We start from the raw sequence: 20,910 nt of genomic DNA, 5'->3' as shown, positions 1-20,910 counted from the left end.
GAGAGGCTTCTTATTTTACAATGCCATGGTAAGTATATATTGACTTTAAAATGCTATTTATAAATATGTGTTTTCACCCATCATGTGAGATTATAAGATGGTTTTTAAAAGGGACTTTTTCCAAAATCCTTTTGGTTCTTGCCCCAAATTAATTTCAAACCAACTGTAAAAATTAGAAGCCACAAGCATCTAGGCTATGACTCTGTGGTAACCATCTGACTAGCCAAAGTAGCAAAGTTATCTGAAAGACGGTTAACCCATTCCTGTCGAGAACCCAGTGAGATTACTGTCAAAGAGATTTTTCAAAAATCTTATTTTACCGGCAAACAAATAACTGTCAAAACAGTTGTGATACCACAGTTGCTTTCCAAAATAATCACAATCAGTGTCCCTGTGGTACACAGTGTATAGCACATCACCTCTGTGTTAATGAATTCAAGGGAAGGCAACACCGCTATTAGTAATAGCTTTTTATTCGGAGTCCTCATTTTCCAGATAGGTCACATTAAACACAGCCATTAAACAATAGCATTGAGATAAATCCATACAATGTATGCCGCTTTTGTTGTTGTTGTCCTTGTTCACCAATCGCTTGGTGCAGCTAAGAACCTTATGGAGTGATGGGGCTGATGAATGGGAATAGCCAACCTGCAAAACACTGGGGCCAGGAAAGTCAGACTTTAATCAGGTCTCATTCAATTATGTTTCAAATCAACACATCTTGATAGCCAAAACTCTCATTTGAATTAATGCTGTGATAAATGCTGTCTGTTGTCAAAAGAATATACTTAGACAATAATGAGTGGGCATATATTATGCCAGACCTCAGTCTACTTGTTGACCTCAGCAACTTCTACTCCATTAGGCAACAAACAGCTTTTAACCTAGTTCTAATAAAGCATACTGCCCTATTACTACATGACTTTTTTTCTGGTGTCATTTTTTAAATTGAGCACTGCCTAAATCCTTTAAAGGGAAGTCATGTTTTACAAAATCTCAGGAAAAGGAAACAGAGTCAATTTCCCAACTAGGAATTCAATTAATTCATGGAGTAGTGAGCCAATCTTTGTATATTGACTGCAATAAGGATACGTATGTAAGGTTAAGAAGTAATATGAAAGCATTCTTTAAAATTGCATGATATGTCTCTTTAATGTTTACTTTGGTATAGGTATAACTAACACTGATTCTCACTACTTTGAACTTTGATGAAAAGATCTTTTATCATTAACATTTAATGAAAAGGTTGTTTCGTTACTGATTTTTTTTTAGTTCATCGGTAAACAATTTTTAGAACTTTTTGACTTTCTTACAAAAATTTCTATAAATTCTTAGTCTGTGCTTCACTTCAGTTATTTAAGGACCTAAAAGACAACGTATTATCAAATTATTCTTTTTGAATGTGTGGGATTTTTTTGAGGGGTTGGTATTTGGAGGATGTGAATTAAGACAATTTTTCCACATTCTGAATTATGCTGAAACCCCTTGAAACATCACTGTTGGATCATGCATCACCCCTTAAAGCAAGTTGCTCTGTAGTGGGGTGATTTTGGCATCTCATTGACTTCCTTGGAAGCCGAGCACCAGAGGTCTGTGATAAAGGCAGCCGCCAGCCAAATGAATAGAGGTGAGATTCCCTCAACTCAACTATAAGAGCTTAGAGCCCTGACTGCTGAAATTACCACCAACTTGTAAATAAATAATCACTACTAAATACAGATAATGTGTTAAACAGCTAACACTAGTAAATCACTGGTGACAGAGAGCCTAAAGGTAAATCCCTCACACATTGGCACAACCAATTCTTAAAATCTTATAGTGTTTTAATGTCTTCAGACATATAATAAATTGAACAACTGGTTACTCAGCGTTAAGAATGTTTTAAAAATAAACCCTACTCTCTTTGTTGATCTCATTTACATACTGCCTTAGATTGAACTACGCGGCTATCTGTCTAGTAAGAGAGAAGCGACACTTGGTAAGACTAAATGGAAATTAGTTTTCCATCAAATTTCAGCTATCAAGCTAAATCAACCTGTAGTCTCCTGGCAAAAAATAACATCATATAACAGAGACAACACATTTCAGATACATAAATTGTCCAAAATATAGAGAGTCGATTAGGTTTCACATGTACAAGATCCCTTCTTTGCTAATTTAAACATTTATGAATAATAAAAACCAAGAGTAGAGCTTTGGAAAGGCTGTTACTAGGAACCAAATCCAGTTCTCGAGAGAATAAGGCTGATGGGAGTTGTCCGCTCTTCCCTTTCACAGCGGCTTTGCAAACGAGGTACAGTCTAAAATCTTGACGGCATTTGACGGAAATATTTTCAGTTGAATTTTTTGAGGTTTAGAATTACAAAACTTAATTCAGTTCATTGTTTGTTTTTGCTTTTGTTTTTGTTTTTAATATAATGGTTTTATGACATTTATGCTGTTTCTACACTGGCTTGGTGGCCAGAAAAGAAGGCACAGAATTCTCCACCAGTTTGCAAATAATGCATTTTTCTGCTCCAGTGCACAAACAGCCTTTATTTAACTCAGCACCACATTTTGTAAGGTATGGGCTGGAAACTGTTTGTCATGAAGCTGTAAAATGCCAAAAATTTTCGACACTGAAGGAAAATGTCAATCAAGGCATTTTCCCATCTGCTGCTACTTCTGCAAGTGCTAATTTTGTTTTTCCCAATTCCTGAAATTTGAGGTTTCCTAGCCTCATATGGAAGTAAGTTTGAAACTTGCTAAATGTCACAAGAAAAGGTGTAACCAAAGGAAGGAATAGAAGGTGTATTGTTCTCGAAGGACGCCAATAAAAGGAGGCAGAAAAGTACTGAGAAAAAGGAAAAAAAAACATTTTGCTAAGACCCAGACCTCTTGAAAAACACTACACAATGCAAGTAACCTTTGCTGGTACCACACATGCATTAAAGCATTTTTCATGGTTTTGAAATATAATGGGAACACACATCTTGAACCACGTAAGATACTTTTGAGAGCCAATCAACGTTATGATATCTACATAGGCAGAAGCTGTATGTTATTGGAAAAACGTGAACAAGTTTCAGGTATTGGTACACATGTAATTCTTGTGACTTAGCGTGACTTTAATAAAAGCTTCTACAAGGACTTGCACGTAACCATGACTGACGGATGTATCTTTTGACCTTTCAGTTAGCTCCATCAGCTCACTCAAACACATTTTGAACAGATTATGTACTGTAGTACTTGGTAGACTATACATTAAACAAGAGACTTTGCTCTGAGGCACTGCTTCCCACATTCCATGGGGAAAAGGAAGCAGGAAAAAACAAAACTCATAGAGTTCGACAGCTACCGAGGCAACACTTGCCATTTACAATATAAGCCCAAATATTTTTGCAACACAACTATATATTAATTTAATAAAATACACAATATAGCTCTTATACACTCAACAATTTGGCTCATATGCACTGAATCTGCAATAAATCAATAAAAATATGTCATTTGATGTAAACACATTGAATCTTCTTACATTTGCACATTTAAATGGTCATGTGATTTGTGATGTCTAAGACATTTTCACTTTCCTGAGCTATTTTAGTGTCCAGAAACGAATGAAATATATTGATCGTGTTCATTTCCTCCGAATATTATCATTCAATAGTAACTATTCTTCAGGTCAAATTTAAAACATATCCATCATTATTTGTATGTTTGTTGGACACTAAAATGCTGAAGAGGCATTTTAAGCTTTTAAAAAAATTTCTTCTCCTTTAATGACGTGAATTAGTCTATGTGTGTGCAGGACAAAATGGACTATATCTTTTTACATTTAACTTTTATACGACATGAAGTGTCTTACAAATGACCAAGTTTTTTTTTTTTTAATTTTTTTTTTGACTGATGATATGGAATGTCCTTTGTGTTTATATGTGTGGCAGGTAACTTTGTACAGAAATGTTTACCACAAATATGTGTTAATGTTTGGGGTAGCTTGGACTACTGCAAGGTCTTTTCGGGACTTTAAGTAGAAGCCTGTGATGACGGCTAGAAATCCACCACAGATCACAAATTATGACCCTGCTTTGTATGGGGTTTATAGGTAAACAGTTAAGTCAGCATAAATCACGGAGGACAGTCTCAGAGTGATCAGAAATACTTCAACTCTCACGCTGCATACCTTCCTAACAGATTGTCAAAAGGTAACTCGCCTCCTCATCCTCCTTTGTCTTCTTTCCTTTTTCTTCTCTCATTTTCTTTTCTCTTTCGGCATCATTAATTCTGTCCTAATATAAGTTTGGTCAAAACAAAACCATTGTTATCTCTGAAAAAGAAACAGCAGTGAAAAGAACATACTTGTGGGCACTTCAGATGTTCACTAAAAGCCTTAAAGCAGCATTGGTCTTTCTTCGTCCCTGTGAAATGGGTTGTCACCAGGAGGGATCATTTTTAAATTAACAGAAGACACAAGAAAATGCCAATGCTTTTTTTTTTTTTTTCCCCCTCACTTTCTCACAGCCACAGGGTCATTTCCCCGGCAGTCCTGCAAAAGCTTATCAATCTCTCTCACAACTTCCTCTGCATCCACCGATTCTCTGCCCAGATCCCTGTTGGGGTGGTCAAGCTGTTCAAGAACAGCACCCATCTCGCTGGAATCCCGGCTGGCTCTAGAATGCACATCTGCAAAGACCCTTGCCATCTGATCGGGAGCCATGAATGGAGGGTCTCTCGGTTGCTTACTGGGTGACAGATACTGACTGTCAGTGGGCAAGTACTGGCTGCTTGCTTCGGCCAGGCCTCCTGGTTTCGCTTCGCAACCATCCAGAGAGCCTTTTGTTGAGGTGCAAGGCTCGATGCATGCCTTCGTTGGGCTGCTTGATGCTGAGGGGACCTCTTGGAGGAGAGGGCTCAGGGCACGTTTGGCTTTTAAATAAGGTTTAACATTGGCAATGAGAATAGTGTGCTCTCGCTTGTCTTTTCCAAATGTACAAAAAGTCTTTTTCCCGGTGGGATTCACAGTTTCGTAAGTCTCAGTCTCAACATTAGCTTCAACTGTGGGTACAAAGAGATTTGTGCGGTAATCTGCATTTTCAGCCTGATTGGCTGCAGGGAACTGTGGCATCCAACACCTGTCAGAATGACCAAGCACTCGGCATTCATCTGTGCAATTAACGCACTCTTCTGGTTCTGCAAAACAAAAGAGAAAACAGCAAATCCAATCATTAGGGTTGCTTTTAAATTTCTACTGAGGCTGCGATCAGCTCTCAGTGGGCTTGTTTGACCTCTGGTCTCTTAATTAAAAAGGAAAAGAAAACAATAATTAAAACATTTCAGGATGGTTGCATAAACCTGCTGGTTGAGACAATGGTTTTATTTAAGTCTATTCTCTAGATATTAATGAATTCCCATAGCCTAGGAAGAAGTAAAAAGTGGCCATTAGAGAATCATTCTCAGTGGAATAGAACATCACTGTAAACTAACCTCCTGGAGATATCAGTTAGTCTTTGTTCTGTATAACCCATCCTGGAAACAGTGAACTTCAAAAAGGATTACCAGGATTAATTTTTCAAATCAAATAATGGGGCAAAAACTAGATCACATACTTCCATAACAAGCCTTAAGCTGCTTTTTTTTTCATGTTTTATCCCTATTTTGCTTGTAATTGTTATTTTGGTGACAGTCATGAAATAAAAGGTTTCCTTTAAAAGCCTACCTTTCCTACTGAGAGGAGCAAATGGAATTTTCTATCAGAATATGTTATGAATAAACTTGTCAAAAAGTGCACATTCCTATTTTATTAGATATGGGTATGGATCATGCAATCAGTTTTCTTCACTTCAGTTTTTTTTTTTTTTTTTTTTTTTTTGGTGTAAGTAGGTGAAAATGGGTTTAGTCAACAGAGTTCAGATGAATGACAACTCATGATTTCCTGTTTTCCACGATAATGTCTTCTGTGAAAATGTTTGCTTTCTCTCTTTTGCCAATAGGCATACAGAGAATCTAAATAAAGCAGTCTTTAATGATCTCTCTTTCAAAGATGCTGAACAGAAAATATGAAAGAAAATTCCTTCATAATGACGATAGCTGCATAATTCCACTGCCCCAATATTTTGAACTATAACTGAAATACCTCTTCCCAGTTGTCACTTTCATCTACAAATGATTGTTTCCCCTTATATTTAATGGTTCTTTTTAAATCAAGGACCTTTTTTTTTTTCCAGGAGAGGATATTTACACTTCACCTCTGTGTGATGGGACTAGAATTCCCCACACATTTAGCAACCCTTGGGGCAGCCATTTAATTGATGTGAGAGGATCTCTACAAATTCATAGTGTCCTGTGCAAGGGAAAAAAGGCCACATGGAAAATACTTAAAATAGAAAGCACCATATTTAATAGCCCTGATACATTATACAGTTACTGTTCAAAGTCATATGTAAAATCTGAGTTCATATTTAAAACATATAAATAATTCCTTATCCAAAAAAGAAAACATAAACTACAAGTTGATTTATCTCAAAAGGTTTTAGGATAAAAGAATTTCTTATGAGATTAATTTTTTTCTCGAAAGAAGTTAGAATAGTGTCTTGACAGAATAAAAATATTGTGGTTTTTCATAACACGTGTCATTCATATTGGTGAAATGTTAAAAATGTATTCAGGTAGCTTGCCTGTATTTTAATTTTGTCATGTTTTCAAAAATATATTTCCATATGAATGGATGAAATATATTAATTTTATTATGTAATGCAGGCAAGAAGAGTGAACTCAAGTACTCATACCTAGAGACTCAAATACTATCTGTTTCTTGGAAGATTGTTAGACGGACACAAACAGCAGCAGAAAAATCTAGCATTATACATTTTCTAGGAAGCCTTCCTGTATGGAATTAAAGTCAAACAGAAATTTGAAAACAAATGGATATTAGAAAATTTTCATATCAGGTATCTGTTTTCTTTACCTATTCTGCATGGGAATCATAAAAATCTGTCTGTTTGTGTTAGAAAGAAAATACGTATGATTTCATTCAACCAATTTTGTCCTCCACAAATATAGTAGAATACTGTCTATTTCATTAGATAATATTTTTGTAGCTTTTAGAGCCATGACTTCTAAAAAATTCATTTACAACCAATGCACTCTCTTCGAAATATGCTAACATAGTTTTATATTCCAATATTGACTGGCCTTCAATATCAGCAATTTGGATGGCCTAGCACTGAATAAATTCAATATGAATTTAAAAAGGGAGTAAAAGAGATAGAATAATGCAGATGTATGAAAGTATAAATCGACCTTGAATTTGAAACCATCAACATGAAATGATTGTTTGCGCTTCACAGCTGAAAAATCTGCCGCTTTTTACTTCACTCCTTCATGTCCCAACCTAAGGAGCAAATTCTAAGTATTGATCATGATACATTATAAGCTGTTCACCTTCTGATTAGACTGTAATTTTGATCACAGCGGTTCCCAGACAGTGAAGAAAATCTAATGGACACTTTTGTACAAGCAGCAGAAACCATGAGCAAAAAGTGAACTATAATTGCCAAGGGTCAAATAAGAAAGAATTTATGAGAAAGTGAAATTATTTCTGAAGGAACATAAATAAATAGATGAATAGGTAGGTACAAAGAAAGAGACACAGGTAGTATATAACGAATGACCACATAGACATAGAAAGTAGACAAAATGAAAAACAAAGAAGAAAAAAGGAGAGAAGAAGGAAAGAAAGCTAAGTGGAGGGAGAGAGATGGGAGGGAAGAGGAGCTGTACGGAAGGATTCCTGTCATGTATACCTTCTCCTATGTATTTTTAAGATCCCCTCAGTACACTAAGTATTCTTATTATAAAATAATAGTGTGGGGCACTTTCTCAAGATCTAGAGCTACAAAGGTAAATAATGAAACTTCTGCCTATACCGTAGGGAAAATGGAACCCAGAATAGATATGTCAAATTATATACAACAGAACTGAAAAAGAAGCAAATTATATAGACAGCCACTATTTGCATAGATTAGATATTTGTATCAGAAACCAAACTCAGAGACCCTGGGTAGAAGTAAAAGTAATTGATCCTAGTCCAAGATTCACTTTTTTTCTTTTGGACTAATGTGAGATTACAAAGAAATTATTTACCCTCATTTAATGATTTCCTCAATATAACATGATTACCCTTTCACAAATGCACCCTTGGCCAAGAAAGATATCATGATCCAAATGGTGTGCAGATGAGAAACTGACAGATAAGCATGCTTATATTACAAAGAGAAAACTATTCTGAAGTCCAACAGCTGGAACTCTGGGCAATTCTGCCTGCAGGGAAGGTTTACAGTGTCACATTTTTAAAATGTATGATTCCTTGAAGGATCATGTGACAACCTGATAAATTTAAGCACTTGTTTAGTATTAAGAATTATTTTCTATGCTCTTATAGACACATCTGAGTATTACACAAGCTCTCAAAAAGAGGAATCTAAACACAGTCATCTTAATTATTTTAATTTTCCATCTTAATTTATATATTTTTGCAAAAGATATAAAGTCACACAAATGATTATAGTACTTGCAATGCAGCTGCACAACAAGCCACACACACACACACATAAGTAGAGATCTTTATCTGTGTGTGTGTGTGTGTGTTAAATTTGACCTTTCTCCAGGATATAGTCCAAACAAAATTTTAAAACTGAAATGTATAGCCAATGTATTCCTGAAAATTTACTAGCAGTTATTGCCATAAGAGAAATACAGATGAAAAAATGAAATGCACAGAAATGTTCCATATTCATAATTTAGGAGATAACATACATACATATAAAACGCACATATATATGTACACATTTTTATATAAAGCATTACATGTATAATGTACATAGGTAGGTATAAATCAATCTCCAATAACATTTTAATCTTTCCCTTGGCCCTACAACTATTGGTGCAAAATCCGTGATTGGATCAACAACTTGACTACCTCTGATTTTAGAACTTTATATAATTCAAATTGATTTAGACATAAAGATGTCTGAAATCTGCATATTCATATTGGCTGACATGTCTGAAAGCTTTCTTTTTAACCTACACTAAGCAGTTTAATAACTTAATCTTAGCGATAGTAGGCAAGCAACCGTTTGGTGCGAAAATACACCTTCAAAGGAGCTGTCATTGTGGAAGTTACATCCTGCAAGGAAAAAAAAATATTTAGGTAAAACATCAAACTACCTGCCCTTAAATTATTGGGTTTTACCTGTCTTCCATAAAGCTTTCCATAACTTCATGTTTACAATGTGATTTAAACATTGTGATGTCACTTTATCAATAGGGGTGCAGAGCCATCTCAAGGATAGGTAAAAGGTACCAAACATTACTATGTATAAGATTATAATTTGAAGCCAAATCACTATTTAAACCAGTAGGAACTAATAAAGATTAAGGGCGCATTCGCTAAACATGATTATTTTGGGAAGAGTCAGGGGAAACAACCCTTGCGTATCATGCATGACTCGGTGGTGTTCATTACTAAGGGAACGTGTCAAGAAGCCAGCCCCCATAAAATTTCCTACTCTGGAGTACATCTACCCCTTTATTCTAGTCTCGCTCACTCTCAGGCCGGAATTTATCACAAACCAGAATCAAGCTTACCTTCCCTGTCTTCAAAGCACTATAGCACACTACCCAAAGAGAGATGCTTGGCAACTGATTTGTAACTACTTAGGGAAATATTAGAAAACATAAAAGGATTTCCTCCCCTCAGTTTCCATGTGACTGCTGCCTCCAGAGCCCAGATACTTGTATGAAAACATGCATATAGTTTCTAGCATAAGAATTTCAGATATGCTTCAGATTTAATTTTTTTTTTTTTAGATTTAATTTTTTATAATGAAGAAATAAAGGTGTCACAGAAATCCGAAAACCAAACTCCACAAGTCAGGGAGTCAATGAGGAAGTTCTAAAATGCTGTGGCCATGGGGGAAGGGCATGTGAGAGAGAGTTTTCTTTGCTTTTTGACTGTCAATAAAATGGCTTTATTTCTGCTTTGTAAACAGCTTTAAATAGGAATAGCTTTCTTCCCTTAGAGTGGTGGTTTCTAGCAGCATCTTAAAATTAGAGTTGTTTCCAAGTAGACAACTCTATAAATGGAAGTCCATTTTTTATTTGTTCTCGTTTTTCTTTTTTATTTCTAATTTACCTTCTTTCGCCAACGTAAGCTTTCATAACACCTAATTAGCTGTCTGGAAAAGCAGAGAGCAGGGACCCATCTCTATTTTTGGCTGGCACTGGTGTTTGGGAGATTAACTCTACGGAATCTAAACTAGGAAGCCATCACAGATTATCTACCAGGAAACAATGACAAACCAAGACCTTTGACTGGCAGTTTCGGTGTATCAGTTTCCTACTGAAAGGTTTAGCTGGTATGAGAACAGCTTGTTTTTGCTGTCTTTTTCTGTTCTTCAGCACACACACTCAATTTCGCACATGCACACACACTTCCTTACGAGTGCAACAAATTCCGATTTAATCCAAATATATTCTAACGTATCAGATAAAAAGTATCAATGCTAAAATAGAAACCTCATCAGAATACAGTCCAACAAATCTGTGATTAAATTTTCCTTCCAGTGAGTTGACATAATTCACAAGATCCTGTGAACTGACACTTTGCTAACATAAACAATTCTTTCTTTTTTTGGCGGTTGATGATTATTCACTTACTTTCCTTTACCATCCTATAAACCCCTTACACTTGTTATCATGATGGGGTGAATCATTCTGTATAAATGGCACCTTATCTATATTCATTCAAATTATTTCCATTTATGATTTCTATGTCTCATTTACTAGCCGATTAATTAAAAATAAACCTTCTGATTTCAGTCTATCTGACTACGAGAGGGGTAAAATTTCACTCTCGATATTATTTCTAGAGACAGTGTTGGAAACTTGTCTCAAAACTTTTTTTTTCCTGTGTCAGATAAGAAAGAAAAAGAATATATTACAATTTTATCACACGCTTTTTTTTTTCTGCCAGTGTTCACATGACTGCCAGGCTTAATTTTAGCACAATTTTTTAATAAGGTTGGTACATCCCTTGTGCAGGGAAGACAAGGAAGGAGTTAGGGAAAATGTGGCATCAGAGAACCAACCACTAAGATCACTAAGTGATCTTTCATCTACCGCATTATATTTGCTGTGTTTCTTGTGCACGGGGGTCTAATGTTTTACTGATCAAGGAACTAACACACAAATACACCTGTGGGATGTGCTGTTGCTTCTTTTTTTGTTTTGTTTTGTTTTTATTTTTTTAACATCTATGTATTATTTTGAGACAGAGAGAGGCAGCTTCTTTTGTTTTGTTAATGTCAACAGGACCATGAATCGTGTTACGTACGCTGATATGCTCATTTTGTGAGGATGTCTGTTTACACGTTGGCAGTGACACCACGAATAAACTGCAGGTTACAAGTCCAGAAACTTGCATTTTGTCCTAACAACTGGCCATCAGGAAGCAGAATTTGGACACACAGTTCACGTAATAAAAACACTGAGAGAGAAACGCATATATTTTTAGGTTGATCCACTGCCAATCAGGCTTCCAGGTTTTACTTCAGTTGTGAAATGCCATTCTAGCTGCTTTTGATAGGTGGAAAGCACATTTTGAAGTGGAAGTTATTATAATACTATCAAATAGTCAAACCATGGCAGCTTTGAAGCAGCAATCCTCCAGCGTGCACCTGCATTGCACAATGCTTCCGAATGTATCGCCACGGCTGCATTCAGACACCAGAAACCACTGGCCTATATCATAGTCAACCGAATCCAATTGCAGCTGGGTATGTGGGGCACTGGGAGCATTTGCACATACTATTCAGTGCACCTGCATGCCTTCAGGGATGGTTTTAAGTGTTTGTGACCCTTTGGACAGAACAACATGTCTACCAGAGTGAATTTTCTGGCATATATATTGACCACATATAGGTAATGCTCTAAGATGTAGAAAACTTAAATTAAACGGAAACTTAAAGAATGAAAGCCAAAGGATATAAGGAAATTTGATATGGAAGTATCAAGAATATCTTATAAGTGAGAATCTAAACCATGCATTGGGAATCTATAGCACAAATATAATTGTGTCCCATAGTGCACTGCCCTGAGATTAACGGTCATATTTTAGCTGTCCCTCCCCTTCCCCAATCTGTAGGTGCAGCCATCATCACCTGGGGCAGCAGCAGATGCTTAAAGTGAAGGCACAGATAAATGGGGCCATCTCTTTCTTTCCTTGCTCCTTTTCTTAATGTTTATTTATTTTTGAGAGAGAAAGAGAGAAAGAGAGAGCACAAATGAGGGGGGGACAGAGAGAGAGGGAGACAGAGGATCCCAAGCAGCCTCTGCACTGACAGCAAAGAGCCCAACATGGGGCATGAACTCACGAACTGTGAGGTCATGACCTGAGCCGAAGTCCCAAAAGTTTGCACGCTTAACCCACTGAGCCACTCAGACACCCCAGGCCATCTCTTTCTTAACTGGTATTTGATAAGAACTGGCTCTGAAACTTGATACTATACTAATGAAACAAAGTTTGCATTTTGTGTGTGTGTGTGTGAGTGAGGGACTCTGACAGAGCTACTCAAAGAAAAACAATACAACTCAAATGCACCACGAGAGTAATAACAGCTCAAATTCAGTGACAGCATTAGATATGTACAGCTCAGTGGTTAGTTTGAAGAAGCTATACTCAAGAATTCACAAGGTAAGAACGAATCAAACACAAACTTTGTGCTTAGGCATTGGAGGTTTTCAAGCAAAGTCATCTTGAATAGAATGTTGTAGAACAGTAATGTATCAAGTAAAAGTTTGTCATAAACAAACCTATGTGTATCCACTTCTAAAATTCTCCAGTCTGTAAGAATTTATCTCTTCACTAAGGCATTTCCACTCTGACTGGAAACTAGAAACTAGGTTTAAAATCAGCTAGGGCAAATAACTCCTGATCAATTACATTTTGAACTATGTTACATGAGTGTCAAGCAACAGAAATACAGAGAAAAGTGTTGACTACAATATTGTGAAAGGCTTTGTACTAGTCATAGTGCATGATCTAAAATTCAAAGGATGATGAGTTTCAACAAAAAGTAGAGAGCAGGAAGAGGATGATCCAGGTGAAAGGGTTAGAAAGTGAAACAATAACCACACAGGACTGTGCATTTCACAAGATAGTAAAAGACCACTTTAGAAGTCAAAGGACATATGTGGCAATACCAAAAAATAAATTATTAATGTACAGAACATTGACTAGGATTTAAAAGAGAATAGAAAGGCTCTGAATAACAATAATAAGAAATAATGAAGCAGACAATGAGCCCTCAAATTATAGGTATTTGAATGTCCTATGTCCCAGAAGATTTTTAAAATATGTGCTTGATCAAAAAGGTATTAGACAGCACTTATTAACATACAAAACTGAGATGAGCCACAGGGCAAGCAGCATTCAAATCAGCATTATTTCTGGAAACAGATATATAGAGTTTTGGTCCCCACCAGGATATCTCCAGCGGAGCACAATAGGACATGACATGATTCACTGGCATAGTCATTCAGACCCCATTGTGACCCCATTCTGCTAACATCTCATCCTACTCCTTATAAACTAGAGAAAGTCTTAATGCATGTTGACTCAACTGGTATTTTATATTAATAGGATAAATCCTGTATTTTATAATTCTGCATTAGGAAAATATTTCTTCTTCTTAAATCTAGATTATCAGTCTTCACTCTTTCTCTAATTTACTATTATTATTACCCAACCATAAGATTACATATGAGCACATCTGAAAGATTAAAGGATTCTTTGAGAACGCCAGAAGAGGAAAGGTTTGGAAGAAAGAAGATCTGTTTGGTGTCTAGGAGAGAGGTAATAAATAATTTTACAAGGTAAGGAGAATGGCCACAAATAAGGTAGATGAGGAATCTCAGAAACTTTTCAAAATTGGTTCCGGATATGAAGAATAAATTTCTACAGGAAATTCCTGAAAATGTCCAAAATAAGCATTCCGTTTAGGATGAAGATAATGTCACATTTTTCCACTGAATTATATATACCAGCATTGCTTCGTAACTCATTATTTTTTAATCCATTTGCCTCAATGAGATCCTTACACACCTTGAGGATCAAGGTACCGATACTGTGTTCCATTCTTTCATTCTTTCATGCTCTATTCCTTGAGGACACAGAACACATTCAATATTTACACCTGAAAGCTGCCATTGATGTAAAAGAAGAGTAAATTAAAAAGGCATCTAATACTATTGGTAATCTACAATAGAAGAGACTATTCCTTATAATTTACTTATTTTAAAATCATTCAAACTAGAATTTAAATTAAAAAATTGAAACAAACAAACAAACAAAACACCTCCTCATTCATTTATGAGGTTGTGAGGTTAGCTTTCAGAATGATCCCAGGACCTAAACAATGTTATGCAAAATGGCTCTCTTTCACTGTGAATTATACAGGATTTAAAGTTCCATGAGATCTGGGGCACCTGGCTGGCTCAGTTAGTGGAGAATGTGACTCTTGACCTCAGGGTCATGACTTCAAGCCTCACTTTGGCCCTAGAGCTTACTTAAAAAAAAATGAAGTAACATCATATCTGTCTGTTAGATACCATGCTTATATAAAAATCTAAAGCTCTCTATTTATTATTGATAACCTATAGAGTTCTATATTATTATTTATTTATTATAATTTAAAATAGATAAATAAATCTGCCTGGGATATATATGTAAACACAGAGGTCAGAGTATTTCCCCTTAGGGTTTTTTTTAGATCAGTGACACCTTTATTGAAATTAAAGTCTAGATTTAAATAATCACCTCTTTATACTTTTAAATTAAAGAAAACAGCAAGTATCCTGAAAACCCACACCTCAGCATCTATAGGTTTTTTTTTCCTTCACTCCTGGGTTTCTCCTTTTGTCCTTTTTTGATTCTACTTCATTGTTGTGTCAAACGTGCCAGTTTCTCTGTTTTAGTTTAAGTTAGCTGCGTCTACATCTTGTACTTTATCTGATAGCTATCATCACATGTGAATTCATTAATAAGTCCCTGTAATTTTAGAGTCTTGAAAGGGTTAATGCAACTTCCAAAAAGAACCTGATTTATATACGGTGATAAACCTAGCTCTGGCATGAAATAGTTAGTGAAAGACGTTTGGTTTACAAGGACAAATTTAAAATTATAACAACTTAAACACTACTCCGAATTTCAGGCCCAAGACTATTTAAATATACTACTATTCTTCATCTTTAAAGACGATGTTTTCTTATGCTTTTATTGCCTCTGTTAGCTAACCCCATCTCAGATAATGACACCATTTTTGATGACATGGATGAATACATCCAAAATTCAAGGCATCCTCCCAGCAAAGTGCTAATCCTGTAAGGAAGGTCAATGAAAACATGCCTGTTAAGTTGAACTCCTTGCAAGAAGCAAGGAAGATAGTCTCATGAGCATTTTTCTCTCAGGCTTGCTATCTGATTTCTATTGGGATATATATCCGTGTATCAGTTCAAATCCCGTTGTTCATCTCATTTCTAGCACTTGTTTTCAATTGCTAGAGACAAGTACACAGAGCTGGGTGTCATTTTTAACATTCTCAGAAAACAGAGTTAATTCAGATGCAACTAATCCTCTCTAGCTTATTATTTAGTGATCAACACCTGCCAACAGGATTTGGGCGTCCCAAAAGATAAATTTTTTAAGAAAGATTTTTGTGTTTTCATATTTCCAATAACATTCTAGTCTCTGAAAGCTTTTCATAAAATTCATAGGGCTCTACTCTAGAGATAGATCCAAAGTTTCGATTCACTTACCTTAAATTAGTTGGACACGGTTCCAAAAGAGCAGATCAGTTCAGGACTTTTTAAAAACATAATGCTTTTAAAGAAAGACGCAATACAAAATGTATTTATGGACATATATGAATGGGAAATATATGTGAAACTATACTTCTCTATAAATGATTCCTACAAATATTGCTTATATTACAACTTAAAAGTGAACCAAAGGTAAATGTTCTTGATGTGCATGCATACACACACACAAATGATAATAAATATGTATTTTTCACCAAAAATGCCTTCTGTGAAATGAAGTTTGTCTGAAAGTACTATTCAGATTGATAGTGTCCCAAAGGTAACTTTAGATTAATACACCGAGGGGCGCCTGGGTGACTCAGTTGGATTAGCATCCGACTCTTGGTTTCAGCTCAGGTCATGATCTTGCTGTTAGTGAACTCAAGTCTCTCATGTTCCGTGCTGACAATGCAGAGCCTGCTTGGGATTCTCTCTCTCTCTCTCTCTCTCTCTGCCCCGCCGCTGCTCATGCTCTTTCTCAAAAATAAATAAAATTAAAAAATTAAAAAAAAAGAGTAATATAACAATAGTTTGAACCGAAACAATTTGGCCTTGATTTTATTAAAACAACTCTTACTACCAAGCTGCTCATGTTACCACAATTATTGCTACTATATTATAGATAGTTTTAAAATACATAAAGAGTAGGAAAGGAAAGAGAACAATTTAAATAAAGCCTGTTCTTGGAATTACTTCTCTGAAACCATTCTGTTCTTATTACCTTTAGTGTGCTGTAAGTTTATTGGAAGCTGATGTTTTTTTATCCTGTATGATTGGGTCATCCCAAGAATGAAAATTTAAGCAAAATCAATACACTCAATACTATGTTCTAGAGTAAATATACAAAAGTGTTTCTTGTAATGGATTTTACTGGCAATGACAAGCCATTTTTCTGTAACAGCTTTAATATTTTGTAATCATTAAAGCACACTGAAGCAATGGAGAAATTGGGAAAAGAGGTCTGGAAATTCATATATTGTAAGATAGGAGATGTGTCCCTCTATATCACCCTGCTATGTAATCAAACCGAGAGTCAAAAGCTATTGGAGAAGCCTATCCTTGAATCACAGCAAAGATAAAAATGTATTTTTAAAGGATATGAAGGCTTATCCATCCATAATGCAGTATTAACATCAAAAGGTGTCTACAGTGATGTTTTAAATACTTTCTTATTTTGGAGAGTACTTTCTATGATTTAATTGATAATCAGTCATACCTGGAGCAAAGAACAGATGATAAAAGTGAAGTGTAGTCCCCATGAGTAATATTAACGGGGAAATAAATATAAATATATGAAAACTTATTTTATTTTCAGACTTGCAATCTAAATCTAATCTAATTGGAAATCCATATTGATATCACAAGGAGAATTCATTGAATTCATTGAGACAGTCTTTTTTAAATTCAGGCATGCTATATTTGATTTCCCCCCCTAAGAATATGTATGCTCAATTTCAGAAGAAGTGATCTTTTGTGTTGCCAAAGCTATTTTTGAGGAGCTGCCTAACAATTTCCATGGTCATTCCTGAAAAAGGTTATACAGTCGTCCTCCCTTTCCCATACAGATATGGTCCGAGACCCCCAGTGGATGCCACGAATAGCACCAAGTCCTATATACACGATGTTATTTCCTATACATTCATACCTACAATAAAGTTTATTTTTAAAAAGGTTTATTTTATAAATTAGGTACACTAAGAGATTAACAATATCTAATAGTAATATAATGCAATTATAACAATATACTGTAATAAAAATTGTATTGAATGTACCCTTCTTGCAATAATGTGAAGTGATAGAATACCTATATGATTAGATGAAGTGAGGTGAATGATGTAGGCACTATGACGTGACATAGGCTACTATTGACCATCTGATGAGATGTCAGAGGAGGGTCATCTGTTTCTGAACCATGAGGTTCACTTCAGGTAACTGAAACCATGGAAAATAAAACTGTGGATAAGGGGGACTGCTATAATCTGAACTACTCAGCCTCGTGTTCAAAACCCTCTGTAATCTGCCCCAAATAAATTATTTAGGCAGTTCTGTCATTAAAAAAACAAAAAACAAAAACAACTTAGATTCTAACAAGTAGAATTTGTACACTTTCTGTTCCAGCAAATATTTCCGTAATCGTTAGGAAAATGGTAGCAATCATCTAACTGAACCCTAAAATTCCTTTAGAAGGCTGTAATTATTACCTAGGTCAATTGGAGGATGTGGAACATGCTAGTGGACATATACTTGGGATCACCATGTGTCTGCTCAAAAGAGAGAACAACTTGAATTTGAGAAAGTGTCACTTTAACCTTAAATTTTTAGGTGACTTGATGGTTATGTTCCTTGATCTAAAATTATCTAATATTAAAACCCAAGGTGCAATGCAAAATGGAATGAAATATAACTATTTGATCTGACAAATTTCTAATAAAATATGTATTTGTGTTTCTTCATTGAATTGATAAAAAACATGCATGATCACTACAGAAAATTACCTAGTTAATTATTATTGTAAATAAGGTCACTGTGGTAAGTATTATTGCAAAATAGAAAAATTATTAAGTTAGAAGTACTTGGCAAATGTAACTTCTTATCTATTGGGAATGATGCTTTTACGATTAAAAACATATATATCTGCACATAATTCTGCATAAAATTCCAATATAAATGATTCATTGTAAGATTAACCATTTATTTTAAAAGGTCATAGTCTAACATATATAACTCATTGATCTACTTATTATCCATAAACATAAAGGTTGTATCTATACGAACCATATAGTTGAGAGATAACAGTGATTTCAACAAAAAGCTAAAGTTATTATGATTATTTTACAACACACACATGCATGAAATTATTATATTACATATAATCATTCTAGTATTTTAAAAATCAAAGAAATATATATGTACAACAATAAGAAAATATTATATTCAATGAGCTCCAGTAACAGAGTTTTAAATTGAAGACTTTTATTGTAGCATATATGTTGATGGAAAATATTCATAAGCTTCACTATCTTAATATTTTAAGTGAAGGCAATAAACGTTTTAAAATGACAGCTTCCAATACATCAGGTAACTATCAACAAAGGAATACAACTAAAAAGGCATGCACTCATTTCCTTATATAAGCACCCTTTGTACACATCATGAAAAAATACATTCCCATACCAAATGGAAATGAATGGAAGGAGCCTTGCCTAAGGACAAAAATCCTCTGGAACTATTTAAAGACCTAACCCGCCTTACAACAGCTTTTGGGTTTCCTGATGCTCAGTGATAGCTCCCAGAGGACCCAGTGTTTCAAGTTAATAGACAGTCATGGTGAAGCACAGGTGTGCACATGCACACACATGTACATTCACCAGAAGCATGCATGTGCACATGAGCAGAGTGTCAGTGTCAGATTAAGAGAGAGATTTTTAGGGACACATAAAATAATGTGCAGACATTTACATTCTAAAGGCCAAAATGCTTTTTTTTTTGCTATAAATTTTACCCTTAAATTTAATTCTTCCATTGAAGTTGAAAATAAGAATTGATAAATAAAACTCTTTTTCCCAATCGATTATAATTTAGTAAGTGTGAAATAACAACTATTTAAGGATGACAAGGATGATTTTATATAGATGTGTCAGTATATGTGTATGTACATGCACTCATGCTGTCAAACTTTCCACCTTACTCCCCCAAATTGGAAATAAGTAAAAATTTCCTCACTGCAACACTGTTTGAGGCCTTTTCTTGTATTTTCTCTCCAATTTCCATTCATTTCCATCTAGAAATAATGCAACCTATTCTCTTTTCTTGGCTTGAGTAAAGCAACACAAATAAATATAACAGTAATTACTGTAACATACATGTGTATTTTTCAACCACAGCGACAACTTGATATATTAATTTTCTCCACTGGCTTGTTTCCCTCGTGTAGAGATTAAACTACTGAGAAACCAATGAAATCTCTCAAAAGCATTCAAATGACTCAGACTTGGACTATATACAACCCAGAGTTAAAATTTCACCTGAGATATGTACTTCTTTCTGTCTTTCACTTAATCCATCCAGTTATTTCAAATTTCAATGTGTTTTCCTAGATTATGTGAGTCACATGTAGAGCATGCTTCCAAATTAAAATATATTGACAAGATTTATCGAGTTCAGGGGGGTTTAATTTTGAGCTTCACTAGCTGTTGCAATTGACATGAACTTGGTTCTGCCCTGCCTTTAGGAATCTGTATTAGGGTGATGTGTACCGATTTTACAAAGAAATGTGTAAAGAAGCCTTTAATATATTTCCATAAAATAACACATCTAATTTGGAATGTAATTGCCTGTCCAAAGTGAAAGAAGAATTTGTGGACCCAATTTCTCAGGTGAAACAGTTTCTTCTTCAGAACTCAACAGTGATGTACTTTGCTCTATACCAACAACTAACATTCAAGGAAAATAACCAATCCCCTTCTCCTATATCAGCCCTCTGTTCCACCAATTTCTTCCTGAGCATTTCCCTAGCACTAACTCTGAAGTGAAATTTGTACAAGTGGTGATTTTTTACATTAAGCAATTAAGAATTGGACCACTTACACTCATTTAAGAACTATAAATGTGAAAAAAACAAACCCTGATATAAATGAATATGTAGATTCTCTTTTCAACCCTTAACCTTACACAGCTTTTCCTGAAATATTGAAAGTAGCGATGCAAATAAAATAGAATAAATTACTTATTTACTATTCTATTTTCCTTTAAAGGAATAAAGTCTACACATTCTGAATTTATGTGTGGATAGTCTTATGAGTGTCATCATGTAACAAGTAAAATTCGGATCACAGAGAAGAAAGCCAGCAGATGAAGAAATTGCTCACCTGGAGGAAGTAGGTCAACAGACTGAAGTCTAGTTGTGATGGTGTGTAGGGTGAGGATAGCAAAGGAAAGCAAAGTCGGGAATGCTTGAAAAATAAAATATTTTTAGTTAACAAATAGAAAAACCAAATGGGAAAAAAGGGCCAA

At 35.1% G+C, this 20,910-nt stretch overlaps 1 protein-coding gene across 4 annotated transcripts in view; it reads right to left on the bottom strand.

The window, feature by feature from the left end:
- Positions 1-455: 455 nt before the first annotated feature.
- The window catches only part of PCDH17 (protocadherin 17), a 98,618-nt gene continuing 78,163 nt past the window's right edge, over positions 456-20,910 (bottom strand). For 2 of the 4 annotated variants that reach the window (XM_027064960.2, XM_027064962.2), the window contains exons 4-5: positions 20,766-20,849; positions 456-5,172 (exon numbers count right to left, since the gene is read on the bottom strand). In XM_027064960.2, coding sequence (XP_026920761.1) covers positions 4,490-5,172; positions 20,766-20,849 — 767 coding nt within the window. In that variant the 3' untranslated portion in view covers positions 456-4,489. The remainder of the gene's footprint in view (positions 5,173-20,765; positions 20,850-20,910) is intronic. The other 2 variants (XR_008295759.1, XM_027064963.2) reach the window with 2 other exon arrangements.

Source organism: Acinonyx jubatus, chromosome A1, assembly GCF_027475565.1.
Source record: "Acinonyx jubatus isolate Ajub_Pintada_27869175 chromosome A1, VMU_Ajub_asm_v1.0, whole genome shotgun sequence".
NCBI classification, from domain to species: domain Eukaryota; kingdom Metazoa; phylum Chordata; class Mammalia; order Carnivora; family Felidae; genus Acinonyx; species Acinonyx jubatus.
This window is presented reverse-complemented; position numbering and strand designations above follow the sequence as displayed.